General features: G+C 46.7%; 1 protein-coding gene across 1 annotated transcript in view; it reads left to right on the top strand.

Moving 5' to 3' along the window:
• Positions 1-21,355, top strand: part of magixa (MAGI family member, X-linked a) — a 33,125-nt gene that overhangs the window by 388 nt on the left and 11,382 nt on the right. The window contains exons 2-14 of the mRNA XM_076076386.1: positions 6,632-6,683; positions 6,846-7,083; positions 7,342-7,458; positions 7,863-7,982; positions 8,901-9,065; positions 9,408-9,594; positions 13,835-13,905; positions 14,728-14,895; positions 19,292-19,461; positions 19,545-19,644; positions 19,751-19,928; positions 20,088-20,727; positions 21,274-21,337. Of these exons, the coding sequence (XP_075932501.1) occupies positions 6,642-6,683; positions 6,846-7,083; positions 7,342-7,458; positions 7,863-7,982; positions 8,901-9,065; positions 9,408-9,594; positions 13,835-13,905; positions 14,728-14,895; positions 19,292-19,461; positions 19,545-19,644; positions 19,751-19,928; positions 20,088-20,727; positions 21,274-21,337 (2,260 nt within the window). The 5' untranslated portion in view covers positions 6,632-6,641. The remainder of the gene's footprint in view (positions 1-6,631; positions 6,684-6,845; positions 7,084-7,341; positions 7,459-7,862; positions 7,983-8,900; positions 9,066-9,407; positions 9,595-13,834; positions 13,906-14,727; positions 14,896-19,291; positions 19,462-19,544; positions 19,645-19,750; positions 19,929-20,087; positions 20,728-21,273; positions 21,338-21,355) is intronic.

Raw genomic sequence — 21,355 nt, 5'->3', positions numbered from 1 at the left:
GCCGTTCTGACCGACAAACCCCGGTTAGGTTCGTCGGAGCGTTTCTGCTCCTGCAGGTACAAACGGCGCTGTCAGCACATTCACAGCCGACACATGCAGCGTGCTGCACGGCCACCGGAGCAGCGAGCTGTCGGTCACATCCTCCATCACCACCACGGCGTGTGTGTGTGTGTGTGTGTGTGTGTGTGTGTGTGTGTGTGTGTGCGCGCGCGTGCGCGTGTGTGTGTGTGTGTGTGTGTGTGTGTGTGTGTGTGTGTGTGTGTGTGTGTGTGTGTGTGTGTGTGTGTGTGTGTGTGTGTGCGCGCGTGCGCGCGCACCTGAAGGTCTCATCTGTCATCGTGTAAAACCACAACTGTAAACTACCAGCTGCTCTGGGATCAGTGTGAGCACACGGAGGTGACACCGTGTGTGTGTGTGTTTACATGCTGATCTGCGCTATAGGAGCCGCTCTTTGTCTGCTTTGAACGGCAGCAGCAGGAGGTTCACACTGGAGGAGGAGGAGGAGGAGGAGGTGCATATAGCCTCTGAGGAGCTCGTTCATGAGGAGGTGTCCTGGTGTATTGTAATGAGGAGTAAAGTGGTGTTCTTTCTTATTAAAGAGGAGGTGAATCAGTGAGGAGTAAACAAAGTGAGGAGAAAGGACAGGAGGAGGTGACGGCTCATGGAGGACAGGAGGAGGTGACGGCTCATGGAGGACAGGAGGAGGTGACGGTTCATGGAGGACAGGAGGAGGTGACGGCTCATGGAGGACAGGAGGAGGTGACGGTTCATGGAGGACAGGAGGAGGTGACGGCTCATGGAGGACAGGAGGAGGTGACGGCTCATGGAGGACAGGAGGAGGTGACTGCTCATGGAGGACAGGAGGAGGTGACGGGTCATGGAGGACAGGAGGAGGTGACGGTTCATGGAGGACAGGAGGAGGTGACGGTTCATGGAGGACAGGAGGAGGTGACGGTTCATGGAGGACAGGAGGAGGTGACTGCTCATGGAGGACAGGAGGAGGTGACGGGTCATGGAGGACAGGAGGAGGTGACGGGTCATGGAGGACAGGAGGAGGTGACGGTTCATGGAGGACAGGAGGAGGTGACGGGTCATGGAGGACAGGAGGAGGTGACTGCTCATGGAGGACAGGAGGAGGTGACGGGTCATGGAGGACAGGAGGAGGTGACGGTTCATGGAGGACAGGAGGAGGTGACGGTTCATGGAGGACAGGAGGAGGTGACTGCTCATGGAGGACAGGAGGAGGTGACTGCTCATGGAGGACAGGAGGAGGTGACGGGTCATGGAGGACAGGAGGAGGTGACGGGTCATGGAGGACAGGAGGAGGTGACGGTTCATGGAGGACAGGAGGAGGTGACGGGTCATGGAGGACAGGAGGAGGTGACTGCTCATGGAGGACAGGAGGAGGTGACGGGTCATGGAGGACAGGAGGAGGTGACTGCTCATGGAGGACAGGAGGAGGTGACGGTTCATGGAGGACAGGAGGAGGTGACGGGTCATCGAGGACAGGAGGAGGTGACGGGTCATGGAGGACAGGAGGAGGTGACTGCTCATGGAGGACAGGAGGAGGTGACGGGTCATGGAGGACAGGAGGAGGTGACGGGTCATCGAGGACAGGAGGAGGTGACGGTTCGTGCCTTGGGTTGTTTTATGCAATGTCACCATGAATCTTTTTTTCATAGTGACATTCTGTGTGCACTTGTTGTGTTACCTCACACACACACACACACACACACACACACACACATTCATATCTAACTGATCGTTATGTGACCCGAGTACAGGTATTGTGTACTGGTGAATACTGGTATTGTGTACTGGTGAATACTGGTATTGTGTACTGGTGAATACTGGTATTGTGTACTGGACCACTGATCTGCTGCTGATTGGCTGTAAGTGTAATGAGTCACAGCCATAGATGATTGACAGGAGCGTGAGAGCCAATCACAGTCAGCCATAGTGGCTCCTCTGAAGGTCACATGTTTCCATAGACAAACACATTCAGTGAGATTCTTTCAAAGACACTCCTTCAACACACTGATGACATCACACGGTGGACTCTGACCCAACCAATCAGAGAGCGGGGGGAGGGAAACATGAAGAGAGACAGAAATCAGCAGAAACACTGAGACATGAGAGCTGAAGACAGGTACGACACACACACACACACACACAGGTACGACACACACACACACACACAGGTACGACACACACACACACACACACACAGGTACGACACGCACACACACACACACAGGTACGACACGCACACAGGTACGACAGGTACGACACACACACACACAGGTACGACACACACAGGTACGACACGCACGACACACACACACACAGGTACGACACTCACACACACACAGGTACGACAGGTACGACACACACACACACACAGGTACGACACACAGGTACGACAGGTACGACACACACACACACACACACAGGTACGACACACACACACACAGGTACGACACACACACAAGTGAGACACACACACAGGTACGACACACACACAAGTGAGACACACACACAGGTACGACACACACACTCTCCTCGTGGCTGTAGGGGGCTTCGTTACCTCCTTGTTTACTTACCTCCTTCTTTCCTCCTTATTTCATAATTAGGGAGCATAATAACTGCATACTAAACATATATTAATATCATCTAGCTGCATAACTAGGATGTTCTTTACCTCCTGACTTCATCATCAGAACGTTTCACTGCCTTCTTGCTTCCTTATTTCCTTGCCAGCATAATGAGGAAGCAGCTTTACTTCCATGTTTCCTCAGGAAGCTTCTTTACTTCCATGTTTCCTCAGGAAGCTTCTTTACTTCCATGTTTCCTCAGGAAGCTTCTTTACTTCCATGTTTCCTCAGGAAGCTTCTTTACTTCCATGTTTCCTCAGGAAGCTTCTTTACTTCCATGTTTCCTCAGGAAGCATCTTTACTTCCTGTTTCATCAGGAAGCATCTTTACTTCCTGTTTCATCAGGAAGCATCTTTACTTCCTGTTTCATCAGGAAGCATCTTTACTTCCATGTTTCCTCGGGAAGCATCTTTACTTCCTGTTTCCTCAGGAAGCATCTTTACTTCCTGTTTCCTCGGGAAGCTTCTTTACTTCCTGTTTCCTCGGGAAGCTTCTTTACTTCCTGTTTCCTCGGGAAGCTTCTTTACTTCCTGTTTCCTCTGGAAGCTTCTTTACTTCCTGTTTTCTCGGGAAGCTTCTTTACTTCCGTGTTTCCTCAGTTAATTATCACGTTAAAAGCCTCAGATTGTTTGAATCGCTGCTTGGGGACGTTTGTTGTTTCTTCTCTGACTCCCACCTCCACATATGCTCATCCATATTTAACGTACGGCATCTAGCATTGTGTGTGTGTGAGACTGTGTGTGTGTGAGACTGTGTGTGTGTGTGTGTGTGTGTGTGAGACTGTGTGCGTGTTTGTCTGTGTGGGTCTAAGTGTGTATAAATGAAACGGTGTCAGTGGCTGGTCTGCATGTATTTATGTTTGTGTTTGCACAGTGTGTGTGTGTAGTGAGTGTGTGTGTGTGTGTGTGTGTGTGGCTCCCTGCGGTCGGCCACCATCTGCCGTAGTGTGCGACTGAGAGTAGATGAGTTGGAGGATCTGATCCTAAACACAGAACGGTTCATCTCTACGTGTTCCTACGGAGACCAATTAAAACACAGAATTAAAAACACATCTGTTTATGAAGAGCTGATTCACTTCAGGTAAATTGAGAGAAAAGGAGGTATAGAAGCATCCCTGTTAGTGGGTGAGGAAGCAAGAAGAAAACTAGATGTCCTCGTTCGGTGGTGAGTAAGCAATAAGGGATGTAAATGTCCTCGTTAGGAGGTAAGGAAGCAAGGAGGTAAAAAAAGCGTCCTTGTTAGGGGGTGAGGAAGCCTCCTAGTTAAGGAACCAAGGAGGGATATAAATGTCCTTGTTCGGTGGTGAGGAAGCAAGGAGGTAATGATGCTCTCTAGCTGGTAGTGAGGAGTCAAAGAAGGGTCCTAATTAGGTTGGCAGGAAGGTACTTTTAAACGTGGAAGTGTTGACCAATGAGAAGAACAGAGTTTAAAAGTGGTCAGTGATAAAGGTGTGAACAGGTGTTTAAGGGTGTCTGAAGGTGTGAACAGGTGTTTAAAGGTGTCTGAAGGTGTGAACAGGTGTTTAAGGGTGTCTGAAGGTGTGACAGGTGTTTAAGGGTGTCTGAAGGTGTGAACAGGTGTTTAAGGGTGTCTGGAGGTGTCTGAAGGTGTGACAGGTGTTTAAGGGTGTCTGAAGATGTGAACAGGTGTTTAAGGGTGTCTGAAGGTGTGAACAGGTGTTTAAAGGTGTCTGAAGGTGTGAACAGGTGTTTAAGGGTGTCTGAAGGTGTGACAGGTGTTTAAGGGTGTCTGAAGGTGTGAACAGGTGTTTAAAGGTGTCTGAAGGTGTGAACAGGTGTTTAAGGGTGTCTGAAGGTGTGACAGGTGTTTAAGGGTGTCTGAAGGTGTGAACAGGTGTTTAAGGGTGTCTGAAGGTGTGAACAGGTGTTTAAAGGTGTCTGAAGGTGTGAACAGGTGTTTAAGGGTGTCTGGAGGTGTCTGAAGGTGTGAACAGGTGTTTAAGGGTGTCTGGAGGTGTCTGAAGGTGTGAACAGGTGTTTAAAGGTGTCTGAAGGTGTGAACAGGTGTTTAAGGGTGTCTGAAGGTGTGACAGGTGTTTAAGGGTGTCTGAAGGTGTGAACAGGTGTTTAAGGGTGTCTGGAGGTGTCTGAAGGTGTGACAGGTGTTTAAGGGTGTCTGAAGATGTGAACAGGTGTTTAAGGGTGTCTGAAGGTGTGAACAGGTGTTTAAAGGTGTCTGAAGGTGTGAACAGGTGTTTAAGGGTGTCTGAAGGTGTGACAGGTGTTTAAGGGTGTCTGAAGGTGTGAACAGGTGTTTAAAGGTGTCTGAAGGTGTGAACAGGTGTTTAAGGGTGTCTGAAGGTGTGACAGGTGTTTAAGGGTGTCTGAAGGTGTGAACAGGTGTTTAAGGGTGTCTGAAGGTGTGAACAGGTGTTTAAAGGTGTCTGAAGGTGTGAACAGGTGTTTAAGGGTGTCTGGAGGTGTCTGAAGGTGTGAACAGGTGTTTAAGGGTGTCTGGAGGTGTCTGAAGGTGTGAACAGGTGTTTAAGGGTGTCTGAAGGTGTGAACAGGTGTTTAAAGGTGTCTGAAGGTGTGAACAGGTGTTTAAGGGTGTCTGGAGGTGTCTGAAGGTGTGAACAGGTGTTTAAGGGTGTCTGAAGGTGTGACAGGTGTTTAAGGGTGTCTGAAGGTGTGAACAGGTGTTTAAAGGTGTCTGAAGGTGTGAACAGGTGTTTAAGGGTGTCTGGAGGTGTCTGAAGGTGTGAACAGGTGTTTAAGGGTGTCTGAAGGTGTGAACAGGTGTTTAAAGGTGTCTGAAGGTGTGACAGGTGTTTAAGGGTGTCTGGAGGTGTCTGAAGGTGTGAACAGGTGTTTAAAGGTGTCTGAAGGTGTGAACAGGTGTTTAAGGGTGTCTGGAGGTGTCTGAAGGTGTGAACAGGTGTTTAAGGGTGTCTGGAGGTGTCTGAAGGTGTGACAGGTGTTTAAGGGTGTCTGAAGATGTGAACAGGTGTTTAAGGGTGTCTGGAGGTGTCTGAAGGTGTGAACAGGTGTTTAAGGGTGTCTGAAGGTGTGACAGGTGTTTAAGGGTGTCTGGAGGTGTCTGAAGGTGTGAACAGGTGTTTAAGGGTGTCTGGAGGTGTCTGAAGGTGTGACAGGTGTTTAAGGGTGTCTGAAAGTGTGAACAGGTGTTTAAAGGTGTCTGAAGGTGTGAACAGGTGTTTAAGGGTGTCTGAAGGTGTGAACAGGTGTTTAAGGGTGTCTGAAGGTGTGACAGGTGTTTAAGGGTGTCTGAAGGTGTGAACAGGTGTTTAAGGGTGTCTGAAGGTGTGAACAGGTGTGTAAAGGTGTCTGAAGGTGTGAACAGGTGTTTAAGGGTGTCTGAAGGTGTGAACAGGTGTTTAAGGGTGTCTGAAGGTGTGAACAGGTGTTTAAAGGTGTCTGAAGGTGTGAACAGGTGTTTAAGGGTGTCTGGAGGTGTCTGAAGGTGTGACAGGTGTTTAAGGGTGTCTGAAGGTGTGAACAGGTGTTTAAGGGTGTCTGGAGGTGTCTGAAGGTGTGAACAGGTGTTTAAAGGTGTCTGAAGGTGTGAACAGGTGTTTAAGGGTGTCTGGAGGTGTCTGAAGGTGTGAACAGGTGTTTAAGGGTGTCTGGAGGTGTCTGAAGGTGTGACAGGTGTTTAAGGGTGTCTGAAGATGTGAACAGGTGTTTAAGGGTGTCTGAAGGTGTGAACAGGTGTTTAAGGGTGTCTGGAGGTGTCTGAAGGTGTGAACAGGTGTTTAAGGGTGTCTGAAGGTGTGACAGGTGTTTAAGGGTGTCTGGAGGTGTCTGAAGGTGTGAACAGGTGTTTAAGGGTGTCTGGAGGTGTGAACAGGTGTTTAAGGGTGTCTGGAGGTGTCTGAAGGTGTGACAGGTGTTTAAGGGTGTCTGAAAGTGTGAACAGGTGTTTAAAGGTGTCTGAAGGTGTGAACAGGTGTGTTATGGAACATGCTCAGTAACTTTGTCTCTTCCTGTCTGCAGCTCGGCCGCCATGTCTAAAGTGACGGTGAAGAAGCTGCACTGGCGCTCGAAGGTAACGATTCATGTTTCAACACCTAGAGAGAAAACAGAGGACGAAGAGGACAGGAGGTCACCTGACTGTGACCTCCTGTCCTCTTCGTCCTCTTTCTCCTCTATGTCCTCTTTGTCACTCTTCTTCCTCTTTGTCCTCTTTGTCCTCTTCGTCCGTATCCAGGTGCAGGAGAGCTTCGTCCCGCTGGGCGGTGGCTCCGGAGAGCTGGGGCTGGCCATCGGGGGCGGGGCCGACTACGGTGAGTTCCCATTCGTCACCGCGGCCCACGGGGGCGGGGCCACTGTGGGCGACATCATCCTAGAGATCGGGGGGACACCAGTGTTAGGGATGACCCTCGGGGATGTCAGAGGAGTCCTCAACTCCTGTCCTCATCCAATCAGAATCAAGACTGTGTCACCAGGTGAGAGCACACCTTAACATCACTATGACATCGTGTCCTCTGTCCCTCAGGCTCGTCCCTCTGTAGTGACATCACTATGACATCGTGTCCTCTGTCCCTCAGGCCCGTCCCTCTGTAGTGACATCACTATGACATCGTGTCCTCTGTCCCTCAGGCTCGTCCCTCTGTAGTGACATCACTATGACATCGTGTCCTCTGTCCCTCAGGCTCGTCCCTCTGTAGTGACATCACTATGACATCGTGTCCTCTGTCCCTCAGGCTCGTCCCTCTGTAAGGACCTCAGGTTGTACCTCAGTAAGTGTTTCACTCCGGGCTCCATGGACAGTCAGCTGCAGCAGCTCATCAGAGAGAACCTGTACCTGAGAGCTGTTCCCTGTAAGACACACACACACACACCTGTACACACACAGACACACACACACACACACAACTGTACACACACAGACACACATACACGCACACAGTCTGTTAACTAAAAGTTTCTCTACCTATATTTTTATACCCGGTCCACTGTGAGGATGACATGTTGGTTTGTTTCTTTAAATTAATGTTCAAAGTTCAGCCTGAAGCAGCTGCAGGTTTCTGTCTGTTAATGATTACAGTGTGTGTGTGTGTGTGTGTGTGTGTGTAGTACATAGAGTGTATACGTTTTAGTCCCTCAGAGTGGGAGCTCTTCTCTTTACAGACATGTATTTACATTCAGACTGATCACCTCTCTGAGTCCACTTCCTGGCTCCGCCCCTCTCTGATGACATCACTATGTCCGTCCCCCCCTACAGGTACGACCAGGCAGCCTCGGGACGGGGAGATCTCAGGTGTGGACTACAACTTTGTGTCCATCGAGGAGTTCTTCTCTCTGGAGGAGTCCGGAGCTCTGCTGGAGAGCGGCAAGTTCAAAGGTACGACAATCCAACGCACCCACGTGTACCGGCCGTTTAAGACCCCCACGGTCACATGATGATGTCAGCAAGTTGCTTACAGAGTGTAAAGTTACATCATCACTGTATGATGTATGTTATATACATATGAGTATGTTTTTACAAAGACTTCATGTACTTTTTACTCTGTAAGATCAGGTTTTTTAATAATTTTAAAGTACAAACTGAGCTTTTGACAGCAGCTCACCTGTGACCTGTCACCTGTATGTTTATGATGAAGTCTGAATGTGATGAATGGTATTTGGGAGGAAAAGAGACTTTAGTGGTTTAATCCAGCGACCTGCTGCGTCCCACTTCTGTTAATCTGAAGGATTAATGAGATTTAAATAGAAACTGAGTTCACTCATGAAAAGAGAACAAAGTGAAACCAGTTAGGAGAAGAATGAGTATGATGTCATCTGGAGAGAAAGTTTAAAGATTATTATGAATAAAAAACAAAGACAGGAAGTAAACACATGAGGACAGTACCTTTCAAAATAAAACAGGAAATGGACGAAAATAAATGCTACGATCGGTCTGGTCTGTTTAATCTCAAACTGAATATTATCCTGATTTATGATCTCATTTTACTTTGACAGTTCAAAGCCCTCTTTCACAATAATGATTTATAATTATATTTATCTTTTATGAATCGTTTATTTGTCTCCTGTTGTGGTTTTTATTTATTTTAGTTTCTCTTTCTGGTTTAATTTTTCTTTCTTTATCGTTATTTTAATTTAAATCATGTGTCATTGATCACTTCCTCCTCTCTGATTACCGATCATATTAATGTGCATTATTTATGATCTACTATATTATCGTTTATAATTTACAGTGTTAAAAATGTCACAATCTCTCAGAAATATATATTTGTTCCCTTTTGTCGCCTTCCAATCACAGGGAACTACTACGGGACGCCCCGCCCAGTCCACATCGGTCCAGAGAGTCCACCAATCACATACCAGGAGCACCGGAACCTGCTGAGGAACTTCAGGACCAGGAGCAAATCTCTGAGTAACCTGGAGAAAGCTGTGGAGGAAGGAGACAACAGTGAGGAGGAGACAGGTAGGAGGAGTTAGGGAGGAGGAGGAGTCAGGTAGATAAGAGAAGGAGGCAACAGGAAAAAGGAGTCAGGTAGGAGGAGGAGGAGAGGAGGAGGAGAAGGAGACAACAATGAGGAGGATATAGGTAGAAGGAGGAGTCAGTGAGGAGGAGTTAGGTAGGAGGGGTCAGGTGGGAGGAGTCAGTTAGACAGAGATCAGAGATGTTCAGTAACATTAAATGAAGGGTTACACATCAGATCAATAACTGAAGCTGATCGGCTTTGTAGTCACGAATCAGGAGCTCTGTGTGTGTGTGTGTGTGTGTGTGTGTGTGTGTTCATTAAAGACTCACACACTGTCATAGCAGGTTCGGCTGGACTCCCGCCCACCATCCTGCCTCTCAGCCAATCGTGGGAGTTGGCGGTGGGGAGTCGAGAGGGAACGGAAAACGGAGGAGTAGGAAGAGGAAGAGGAGTAGGGGGAAGAAGAGGTCCTCTGCCTGAGAACTGGGAGCTGGCGTTCAGTGATTCAGGAGAGCCGTACTACATCAAGTGAGTTACGATGATTAAAAACATCAATAATGAGATGAATCAGTCTGGTTGATACGAAAGATGAGGATGATGATGGTCATGATGATGATGAGGATGATGGTCATGATGAGGATGATGGTCATGATGATGAGGATGAGGAGGATGGTCATGAGGATGAGGATGATGGTCATGAGGATGAGGATGATGGTCATGAGGATGAGGGTCATGGTGATGAGGATGGTGATGGTCATGATGAGGATGAGGAGGATGGTCATGGTGATGATGGTCATGAGGATGAGGATGATGAGGATGGTGATGAGGATGGGGATGATGAGGATGATGATGGTCAGGATGAGGAGGATGGTCATGGTGATGATGAGGAGGATGGTGATGAGGATGAGGATGGTGATGATGGTCATGATGGTGATGATGAGGATGGTGATGATGGTCATGATGATGAGGATGGTGATGGTCATGATGATGATGGTCATGAGGATGAGGATGGTCATGATGATGATGAGGATGGTGATAATGGTCATGATGATGAGGATGGTGATGAGGATGATGATGGTCAGGATGAGGAGGATGGTCATGGTGATGATGGTCATGATGATGATGAGGATGAGGATGGTGATGATGGTCATGATGGTGATGAGGATGGTGATGATGGTCAGGATGAGGAGGATGGTCATGGTAATGATGGTCATGAGGATGAGGATGATGAGGATGGTCATGATGAGGATGGTGATGAGGATGGTGATGATGGTCATGATGATGAGGATGGTGATGGTCATGATGAGGATGGTCATGGTGATGATGGTCATGAGGATGAGGATGAGGATGGTCATGATGATGAAGATGGTGATGATGGTCATGATGGTCATGATGATGAGGATGGTGATGAGGATGATGATGGTCAGGATGAGGAGGATGGTCATGGTGATGATGGTCATGAGGATGAGGATGATGAGGATGGTCATGATGATGATGAGGATGGTGATGATTGTCATGATGATGAGGATGAGGAAGATGGTCATGAGGATGAGGAGGATGGTCATGAGGATGATGGTCATGAGGATGAGGGTCATGGTGATGAGGGTGAGGATGGTGATGATGGTCATGAGGATGGTCATGGTGATGAGGATGAGGAGGATGATGGTCATGAGGATGATGGTCATGGTGATGGTCATGAGGATGAGGGTCATGGTGATGAGGGTGATGATGGTGATGACGGTCATGAGGATGGTCATGGTGATGATGATGGTCATGATGAGGATGAGGAGGATGGTCATGGTGATGATGGTCATGAGGATGATGAGGATGGTGATGAGGATGGGGATGGTCAGGATGAGGATGGTGATGATGGTCATGATGATGAGGATGGTGATGATGAGGATGATGATGGTCAGGATGAGGAGGATGGTCATGGTGATGACGGTCATGATGATGAGGATGGTGATGAGGATGAGGATGGTGATGATGGTCATGAGGATGTGATGATGGTCAGGATGAGGGAGGATGAGGGTCATGAGGATGAGGATGGTCATGATGATGATGAGGATGGTGATGATGAGGATGGTGATGATGGTCATGATGATGAGGGTCATGATGATGAGGATGGTGATGATGGTTATGATGATGAGGATGGTGATAATGGTCATGATGAGGATGATGATGATGGTCATGATGATGAGGATGGTGATGATGAGGATGAGGATGATGATGATGGTCATGATGATGAGGATGATGAGGAGGATGGTCATGAGGATGAGGATGATGGTCATGAGGATGAGGGTCATGGTGATGAGGGTGAGGATGGTCATGGTGATGATGGTCATGATGATCAGGATGAGGAGGATGATGGTCATGAGGATGAGGATGATGGTCATGGTGATGGTCATGAGGATGAGGGTCATGGTGATGAGGGTGATGATGGTGATGGTCATGATGAGGATGAGGATGGTCATGATGATGATGATGGTCATGATGAGGATGAGGATGATGACGATGGTCATGATGATGATGAGGATGGGGATGATGAGGATGAGGAGGATGGTCATGATGATGATGAGAAGGATGGTGATGAGGATGGTGATGATGATGAGGATGGTGATGAGGATGGTGATGATGGTCATGATGATGAGGATGGTGATGATGAGGATGATGATGGTCAGGATGAGGAGGATGGTCATGGTGATGATGGTCATGAGGATGAGGATGATGAGGATGGTCATGATGATGATGAGGATGGTGATGAGGATGGTGATGATGGTCATGATGAGGATGGTGATGATGAGGATGATGATGGTCAGGATGAGGAGGATGGTCATGGTGATGATGGTCATGAGGATGAGGATGATGAGGATGGTCATGATGATGATGAGAAGGATGGTGATGAGGATGGTGATGAGGATGAGGATGGTGATGATGGTCATGATGAGGATGGTGATGATGGTCAGGATGAGGATGAGGGTCATGGTGATGATGGTCATGATGATCAGGATGGTCATGATGATGATGAGGATGGTGATGATGGTCATGATGATGAGGGTCATGATGATGAGGATGGTGATGATGGTTATGATGATGAGGATGGTGATAATGGTCATGATGAGGATGATGATGGTCATGATGATGAGGATGGTGATGATGAGGATGAGGGTCATGATGATGAGGATGGTGATGATGGTCATGATGATGAGGATGATGATGGTCAGGATGAGGAGGATGGTCATGGTGATGATGGTCATGATGAGGATGAGGATGGTGATGATGGTCATGATGAGGATGGTGATGAGGATGGTGATGATGGTCAGGATGAGGATGAGGAGGATTGTCATGGTGATGATGGTCATGAGGATGAGGATGGTGATGAGGATGGTGATGATGGTCATGATGAGGGTCATGATGATGAGGATGGTGATGAGGATGGTGATGATGGTCATGATGAGGGTCATGATGATGAGGATGGTGATGATGATGAGGATGGTCATGAGGATGATGATGAGGATGGTGATGAGGATGGTGATGGTGATGATGAGGGTCATGATGATGATGAGGATGATGAGGATGAGGATGAGGATGGTGATGATGGTCATGATGATGAGGATGGTGATGATGGTTATGATGGTGATGGTGATGATGGTCATGATGAGGATGATGATGATGGTCATGATGATGAGGATGGTGATGATGAGGATGAGGAATGGTGATGATGAGGATGATGATGATGGTCATGATGAGGATGAGGATGGTGATGATGAGGATGATGATGATGGTCATGATGATGATGATGATGATGGTGGTGTGGAGGCTTGAATTCTACCCCACAGAGAGAAGGCCGCTGATTTCCGCTCCACTGCTGTTCTACAGTAGAGTCGCTGCGATAATAAAATCTACCATAAACTGGTCTACAATCAAAAAGTATTTAATCCTACTGAATCTAATACAATTACAGAGTGAAGCACATTAATTACAGTATCTATAGATATATATTCTCTGCGCAGAGAAGCATCTTTACCCTCATCCCAGCCTGGAAGCACACTGCCCTCACGTTGAGACCAGAGGAAAGAGAATGAATTCTTTCCCAGCACTTCCTGTTCACAATTTGAAATCCCCTCCCCTCTTGTCCATTTTAGTTCCTATTGGCTAACTCCAGCTGGCTCCTCCTTCTCTCTCAGCCAGCTAGGACCCCTGGCTCGGGCGATGCTTCTTCTGCGTCCGCTGAAATTGCCTGTCTATAAATCCCTGTCTTTCCCTTCGCTACTCTAAAACAGTTTAATACATTCAATGACTGTCTTTTATGGCGTAACACTTCTATGATAAACATACTATATAAAGATAAGGATTTGCAACTTTTGGCAAAAACTTCACAAGTTTTACAAGCATAGATCTAAAGGTGCTACAAATTCTACTAAGATACACTTCTAACTACAAATTCTAAAACACTCCTACAATTATGAATCTTCTAATTATCATTTCTTAATTATGAATCATTAAACACTTCTATTATAATTTCTTAAAGCACAGTTCTAAACCCAAATTTCCTACAGTGGCTATGATGAGGATGATGGTCATGATGATGACGTGGGTGACTGTGGCCGGGGATCGGCGGTTCGATCCCCGGCTCCGGCTCCGCTAGTTGCATGTCGATGTGTCCTTGAGCAAGACACTTAACCCCAAAATGTCTCCCGTAATGTAATGGAATGTAATGATGATAAGGATGGTGATGATGGTTATGATGATGATGTCACTCTTTCAGTCATAAATCAAAGACGACCAGCTGGCTGGATCCTCGAACTCAGAGCAAAGAGACGAGTCCGTCTACAGAACGTGAGTTTAATTGATTAATTGATTATCGGTCTGCTTCATAGTTAACTGTTATTGGTTTGTTTAGATAACTTGAACTCAGTATTTTCTATTTGTACTTATTTATTTTGATTTGTTTCATTGTATTAGTCTTTTTTATATTAAGCGTCTTCATTTCTTTAGATTTTTGTTTCTCAAATGTCCTTGAATTGGATTATTTTATGTCTCGTTTACTTTATTTTAGTGTGTTTATTCTTTAATTATTCTTTAAATATTATTTGAGCTCTGAATGAGAAAACTAAACATTTTATTTTGACATTCTCTGCCATCAGGAGGCAACAAAGACTCACAATTTAACATCCTGTTAGCTTCTACTTTATTCTACTATAATACATTCATCATGTAATACTAATAATAAACATTGTTAATATCATCATTATTATTATTCACTTTCAGTAGAATCTTCCTCTTGATGATGTAATCAGTTTTTCTAAAACACTGGAGGAATATAAAGAAGTACATCACTCAAATACTGTCCTGACGTATCATTTTAAAGTCATTTACTTGAGTATTTGAATTGTATTCTATTTTATACTTCTATTCCACAACATGAACTGAACAGTTTTAGTTTCTAGGTACTTTACAGGTTTAGATTTTAAAAACAGAAATATAAATGTGTCTAAAGTGGATAACCAGGTGGCTCTTCAGCTGAAGTAAAAGCTCTTAATGTTGGAGGTGTGTTTAAAGGACGTGGCTGTTTACCAGCCTCTAATGTAGGACTCGGAGCAGCTGCATTATGGGAAATGTAGGATCTAGTGCTTGAGGATATCCGTGTCTGTGTCTCAGTCCCAGAGTTCACGGAGCAGCCCGCTCAGCTGAAGGGTTACTCCATCCACACCCGGCTCTCCAAAGGCCCTCGAGGCTTCGGCTTCAACATCGTGGGAGGCAGTCGACCCAGAGAGTTCCTGCAGGTGTACAGTGTCACACCTGGAGGACCACCAGCTCTAAACACAGGTACTGATTCACCTGCTCAGGTGTTTCTATTGAGAAATAATAATTCTAATTAAAGCTGCGAGCAGCATTGATCGAGGGTCCTGGCATCTCTCTGGGTGACGCGGCCATGCATTTCTGTGTCCATCACACTCTGCGTGCACGAGTGAGATTTTTCCTGCGTAGACCAGCAGCGTAGCAAGATCATGTTGCCAGGTCTTAAGCCTCAAATGTTTTGAGTGTACCTCCGATACAATCATAAATTAGAGATCATTAAGAAAATGAATGTGTGTGAATGTGCTTCAGTGTTTGTAACATCACAGACTGTCAGTTTACTGGGATGGGGTTCAACTCCCTGCAGTGTCCTGCTGATTGTATTTGGACTTACATGAAAGTTAACAAAACAGTAGTGCCATTTGCTGTTACTTGAACACTTTAATTTGACACTGTTTTCATTTTAAGTTCTTCTGTAACTTTAGATTGTAGTGTGAAGCATTCATTGTAACGTTTAACCTGATTGTCATGAAGAAGCTCTGGACAGATCATTTATACTAATGCCCACTGACATGGTTTGAACATCCACTGTTATCTAACGTTTGCTCTCCAAGCATCTTAGTTTGCACATATTTAGATCAGAGAAGTCTTTTTCTCATGGTGTGCCCACAAACCCTTTCAATAAGTTCAGTGTTTAGGCCGCTGTAATTATAGAATCCTGCTTACGTCCGTGCTTATCAGTAGGTGGCGCTATGGCTATGAGTTAATATTGGCATGCAGAAGTCCTAAAGCCATGACAGTCAACAAGCATGTCAAGTTTGGGACAGTTTTGACAAAGTACAGTTGAGTTACAACAGCTTGATGGATGATGGTGAACCATGTAAAATGGCCATCACACCATATCCACGTCGTTGGATGAAACCTAAAGCTTTTAATCGGTAAGGTCTTTAGATTGTTCGGACCAAATTCTAAGCTGATTGGATTAATTCCCTAGGAGGAGTTCGTTATAGAGCGACTGGAAATTGCAAAAGCGACTTTTTTTTAAGTCTACATGGGATACATCTGCTTACCAAATTTTATACATCTAGAAAGAAAAGAAGAAGAAGAAACCTTCCTTCATTAGTCCTATAACCTTCCTATATTTAGTAGTGGGGAAATTATTCTCTGCATTTGACCCATCCCTGTATATGTATGGAGCAGTGGGCTGCCCATGCAGGCGCCCAGGGATCAGTTAGGGGTTCAGTGTCTCGCTCAGGGACACAGGACACGTTGCAGCCAAGGATCGAACCAGTGACCTTGCGGTTAGCAGACAACCCTCTCTACCCAGTAAGCCACGGTCGCCCCCTAGGTGAAACGTACTGCGAGGGCTGCATCGTTGAAATATTGTAGGGGGCGCTATCGAGCCGACTTGCCACTCTGAAGCATTAAAATCACATCAGATAACTACTGTCACAAACCGGGCCGAACGGCCATGACAAAAAAGGGAGACGCATTCAATGAAACAGTTAATCAATTATTTATTAAGTTTAAAGTAATATAAAAGACAAACATAAACTAACAGTGACATGTGAAGTCAGTCATTTCAGCAGTGTAAGTGAGTGGGTGCGTGTAAAGTGTATATGCAGCGTTGCATAGTGTAGAAACAAACCATAACCGAAACCAAAATGGGTGTCTCAGGAAGGAGCCAGGCAAACTGAGGATCCAGAGGGTTCTTATAAAGGGTGCACTGGCACACAGGGCCAGTGTTGTTAATTGCCTCAGATGTCCCCACTCTGCCTGACGATCCTCTGCCACACCTGCAAGGAAAGCAGCCACACAGGCAGACAGGGTCGTCACACTACATTCAGGATTTTGAATGTGTGTGACAATTTTGGTTATGTTTTGAGTATTTTTAGCCCCTCAAAAACACCTTTGTTTTTCATGGCAAAGAATGCGTCGCCACAGCAACAGCTTTTCACGAAACAACAAGCTTTGAGTAACTTTTCATCACAAAGGTCTTTAGATTGTTCTGACCAAATTTGGAGTTGATTCAATTATTTCCCTAGGAGGAGTTCGTTAAAGTAGAGCACCTGGAAATGACAAAAACGACACTAGAAATTCATAACAAATTCAAAATGGCTGACTTCCGGTTGGGTTTAGAGCATGGTCCCAAGAGACTTTATTTTAAGTCCACATGTGATACATGTGCCTACCAAATTTTGTAAATCTATGTAAAACGTACTGCGAGGGCTGCTTCGTCTAAATATTGTAGGGGGCGCTATTGAGCCGATTTGTCCCTCTGAACGAATAAAATCATATTATATAACTACATTTTGGGCTGTAATCTGTGTGCCAAGTTTGCTTATGTTTCGAGCATTTCTAGCCTCTCAAAATTACCTTCGTTTTTCACGGCGAAGACTGCGTCGCCACGGCAACGGCGTTCGACGAAACATCAAAAGCTTCATGAACTGGCATTATGAACTTCTTACATTTGTGTGGAACTAATGTGATGTTGATCTAATTTACCTACTAAGAGAAACAAGCCAACGTATAAAGACTTTAACTGACTGTTACCAGTAGGTGGCGCTATGACTATGATTCAAAATTGGCCTGCAGATGTCTTCAGGCCGGGAGTCTAATCAAACATGTGGAATCTGGTAAAGATCTGATGATGTGGAGTTGAGTTACATCAGTTTATTTCTTCATGGCGAAGGATCGAAATTCGCCGAGCCGCCACGTCGCCGCCCTTCAACAACTTCCTACAATCTTCACAATGAAGCATTATCAAGGTCTTAAGACTTTTCTGACAACATTTGAGAGGGATCCGATTAATCTGTGAGGAGCAGGATGTCAAAGTACACAACCTATAACTTCCAGTTGCCACTAGGTGGCGCTATTACTATGATTCTAAATTATCATATAGATGTGTTCCGGGTCAGGATGTTATGACATATGAGAGATTTGGAGCAGATTAGACAATGTATGGCCAAGTTACAACAACTTCCTGTTTCATGGCGAATGGTGTTTTTTTGACGCCGTGCCACGGATACATAGTTCGATAACTTTTTGATCTTTGAGTAACTTTTCACTGCCAAGGTCTCAAGAGCATACTGACCGAATCTGAAGTCAATTGGGTCAAATCTCTGGGAGGAGTTCGTTAAAGTATGACGCCTTGAAATGGTCAAAAAACATCATAAAAGTCAAAATGGCCGACTTCCTGTTTGGTTTAGTGAAAAATTCCAAGAGGATTTTCTGTGCGTCCCATCACGATCCACATACCTACCAAATTTCATACAGCTAGGTGAAACACAATGTTGGGGCTACTCAATAGGGGGCGCTATCGAGCCAATATTTCATACCGCAGCTGGACACCCCAATCAGACTGCAATTTTCGCAAATTCTGGCTTGCGTGCCAAATTTCAAAAGTTTTCCAGTATCCCAAGCACCTCCTTTTTGCGACGAAACAGGTACGATAATAAACATTAGAAGAACAATAGGTCCTCCGCTCCGACTCCGTCGGTGCTCGGGCCCTAAGAACACAAAGATAAGTTTTACTTTTGTTCCTCGTCTAAACGTTCTCCCCGCTTGGGTTCCATCATCACAGCAGTTCATTTCTTTATTGTTTGAATCAGAGGCCATGTCTACCTGACAATACAGGTGGAACTAATAACATTAACGAGGGTGATTAATGACACCTGTGATTGACAGGTGGGTCCAGCCAGGTGTGAACTAATGGAGATGGAGGTTTAAACGCACTCCTCCCTCTCTGGAGGATTATGGTGCTGTCTGAGAAAAATAAAGAGCTGAGAACCAACGACACAACCTCATGATCCACACAACTAATGCACACACACTCTTTAACCTGTCCGACACACAGTCTCCTTTCTCTCCCACACTGTCAGACCTGCTCACGTGCACTGAGGATAAATAGTCAGGAATGTCTCTCTCTCTCTCACACACACACACACACACACACACACACACACACACACACACACACACACACACACACACACACACACACACACACACACACACACACACACACACACACACACACACACACACACACACACACACACACACACACACACACACACACACACACACAAACTCCTGAACACTAAATGCTGTTCAGCTGCAGAGAAAAAAGGATTTTGTCCACATGAATAAAGTCACTTATTTAACTTATTATTTTAGAAGCTGCAGAACAAACGTCTTTACATCCTGCAGCTTTAGGAAACACCTAAAACCTACAGATACACTGTCAGGGACCTGATGGAGTAAAGACCACATTGTGAAGTTTGTCAGGGTTTGGAATGTAGTTTAGCATCAGCAAAGTCTGGTCAAACACCACATTACGGGTCTATCTCACTCTCTCGTGGGTCAGATTAAGACCCAATAAGCAGTAGACTGACTGTGTATTCCTGGTCTGTGGTCCCTCCAGCGGACATCCTGGTCCACATCAACGACAGCTGTGTGCTGGGTCGCTCTCACAAAGAGGTGGTGGAGATGCTGAAGTCGGTGTCGATGGGTCAGAGTGTGGACGTGGTGCTGAGGAGAGGATACCCGATGCTCTACAACCCGGATGGATGTCCCAAACAGAGTCTGGAGCCGGTGCGGTATATGTCGTGACTTCTACAACAGTGACCCTGTGTTAATCGCCAACCTTGTATCTGACTTCCGAACCTCTTCAACAGCCACAGACGCCCAGTGAGCCGCCTAACCCCCCCGACCTGAACCGCGGGCCGACACACCTCACCTATAGTCGAACGCTGGACGCCAACGGCAGCACACCAGGTCAGAAACATGGTCACTAATATCTATCATTCGACAACACAAGAAAAAAATCCAATAAAATCCATCACATATCTAATATCTAATAAGTAATAACTCTGAAATCTAGGGTCGAGGCAAACCCCGCCCTGCTACGCTGCTCAGCCAATGATGAACGGGCTGACGGGCCCGCTGATGCCCACTTCCTCTTCTGACCCCCCATCGGGTCCACCACCACCCCCGGAGAGGACAGCAGCCATCCACCACAGTGACTCTGACGGCGGCCTGTCGAACGCTGGAACACGCAGGTGAGATGGAGCTTTGTCAGGAGAGGTTATGTCCAGGTGTGGAACCAAGGCATCAACAGTAGCATCAGTAGTAATTGACATACAGTAAGTGTTTGTGATGCTCTTGAAATCAACATTTCATTTGTATAAAACATCGGTTTTCTTCTCACCCCCTCGCAGGTCTTCTCTGATTCGCTACAACAGCAGCACCCTCCCCGCCTTCTCCTCTTCCTCACTCCTCCAACATCAGAGCTCCAGGTCTTCAGAGAGTGACCTGTCTACGTCGACGCTCCCCATCTCCTCCTCCTCCACGCTCCCCATCAGCTCCTCATCCTCCCACGCTCTGTCCAAACTGCCCCTCTCTCAGCCAGAGACGGGCCTCCTGCAAAACTCCACCAGCCCCACCGCCGCTAACAAACCCACCTCCTCCTCCCCTCCCGGTGCTCCTGTGCAGCGCCCACCGATGCCCCAGACTTCCCTCGCCCTGACCCCGCCCAGAGACGTGCCATACTGCGGCTTTAATGGCTGTCCAGCCAATCACCAAACACCCTCCCCAGGCTCCAGAGGGAACCCAGGGCTGGTGCTCCCCCTCGGGGCAGCGGGGTCGCCCGGGTCAGCTCCCTCTGGAGAGCTCGTACCGGTGGCCCTCAGGCGCAGTGAGAGCGGCGGACTGGGGTTCAGCGTAATGGCGGCGGGTCAAGGAGGTCAGCTGGCGGTGGTGAGGCGGGTCTGGGATCGAAGGCACTGCCCCTCGCTGCAGACGGGGGACGCAATAGTGAAGATCAACGGAGCAGACGTGCAGAGCCTCAGCTTCTCTCAGGTAAAAGGTCAACATAGTCTCACAATACTCCACTCTCATTGGCTGTCCAGAGACTCAGACTGTCGCCATGAAGTCACTCCAAAGGCCTCAGTAGGTTTCAGACAAACAAGGAGATACTAGTGGTTCAACCAGATCTGAGGTTGGGCCTCCTCCTCCATCCGGCTTCCTCCCTGGTTCTCCGTGACAACAGCATCTATTTAGTCTTTCAGAGACTGTGTCTCCTGGTCTGTGGTCCTCCAGTGGACGTTGTAGTCCTGGTGTTTTGGGTCCTTCTCTTAAAGAGATGCTGAAGTTTGGTGACAAGTTGAACCTCTCTAAACCTCCCTGGGTCTTGGAGGGTGATGCCAGGATGTTCTATGGCTCGTTTATCAGGCGTCTGGTGTTAAAAGATAAGACGCCAGGAGACATCTGTTCCTGAGCTGGTTTCTGGAGACTCCTCACTCTTATCCCAGGATGGAAAAATCTTCTGGAACAGGTTTTAGCATTGGGGGGGTACCTCTGCATATAAGTTTCCGTACATAACCATTGGTAAATTTCTGTCCTCAGGTCCAGAGAGTCCTACAAGAACACACCAAACAGGGAGAGGTGGTACTCCTGGTCTACAGAGGAGGTACGTGTGAACCAATAA

Source organism: Anarhichas minor, unplaced genomic scaffold, assembly GCF_050575085.1.
Source record: "Anarhichas minor isolate MPS153535 unplaced genomic scaffold, ASM5057508v1 ptg000056l, whole genome shotgun sequence".
NCBI lineage: Eukaryota > Metazoa > Chordata > Actinopteri > Perciformes > Anarhichadidae > Anarhichas > Anarhichas minor.
This window is presented reverse-complemented; position numbering and strand designations above follow the sequence as displayed.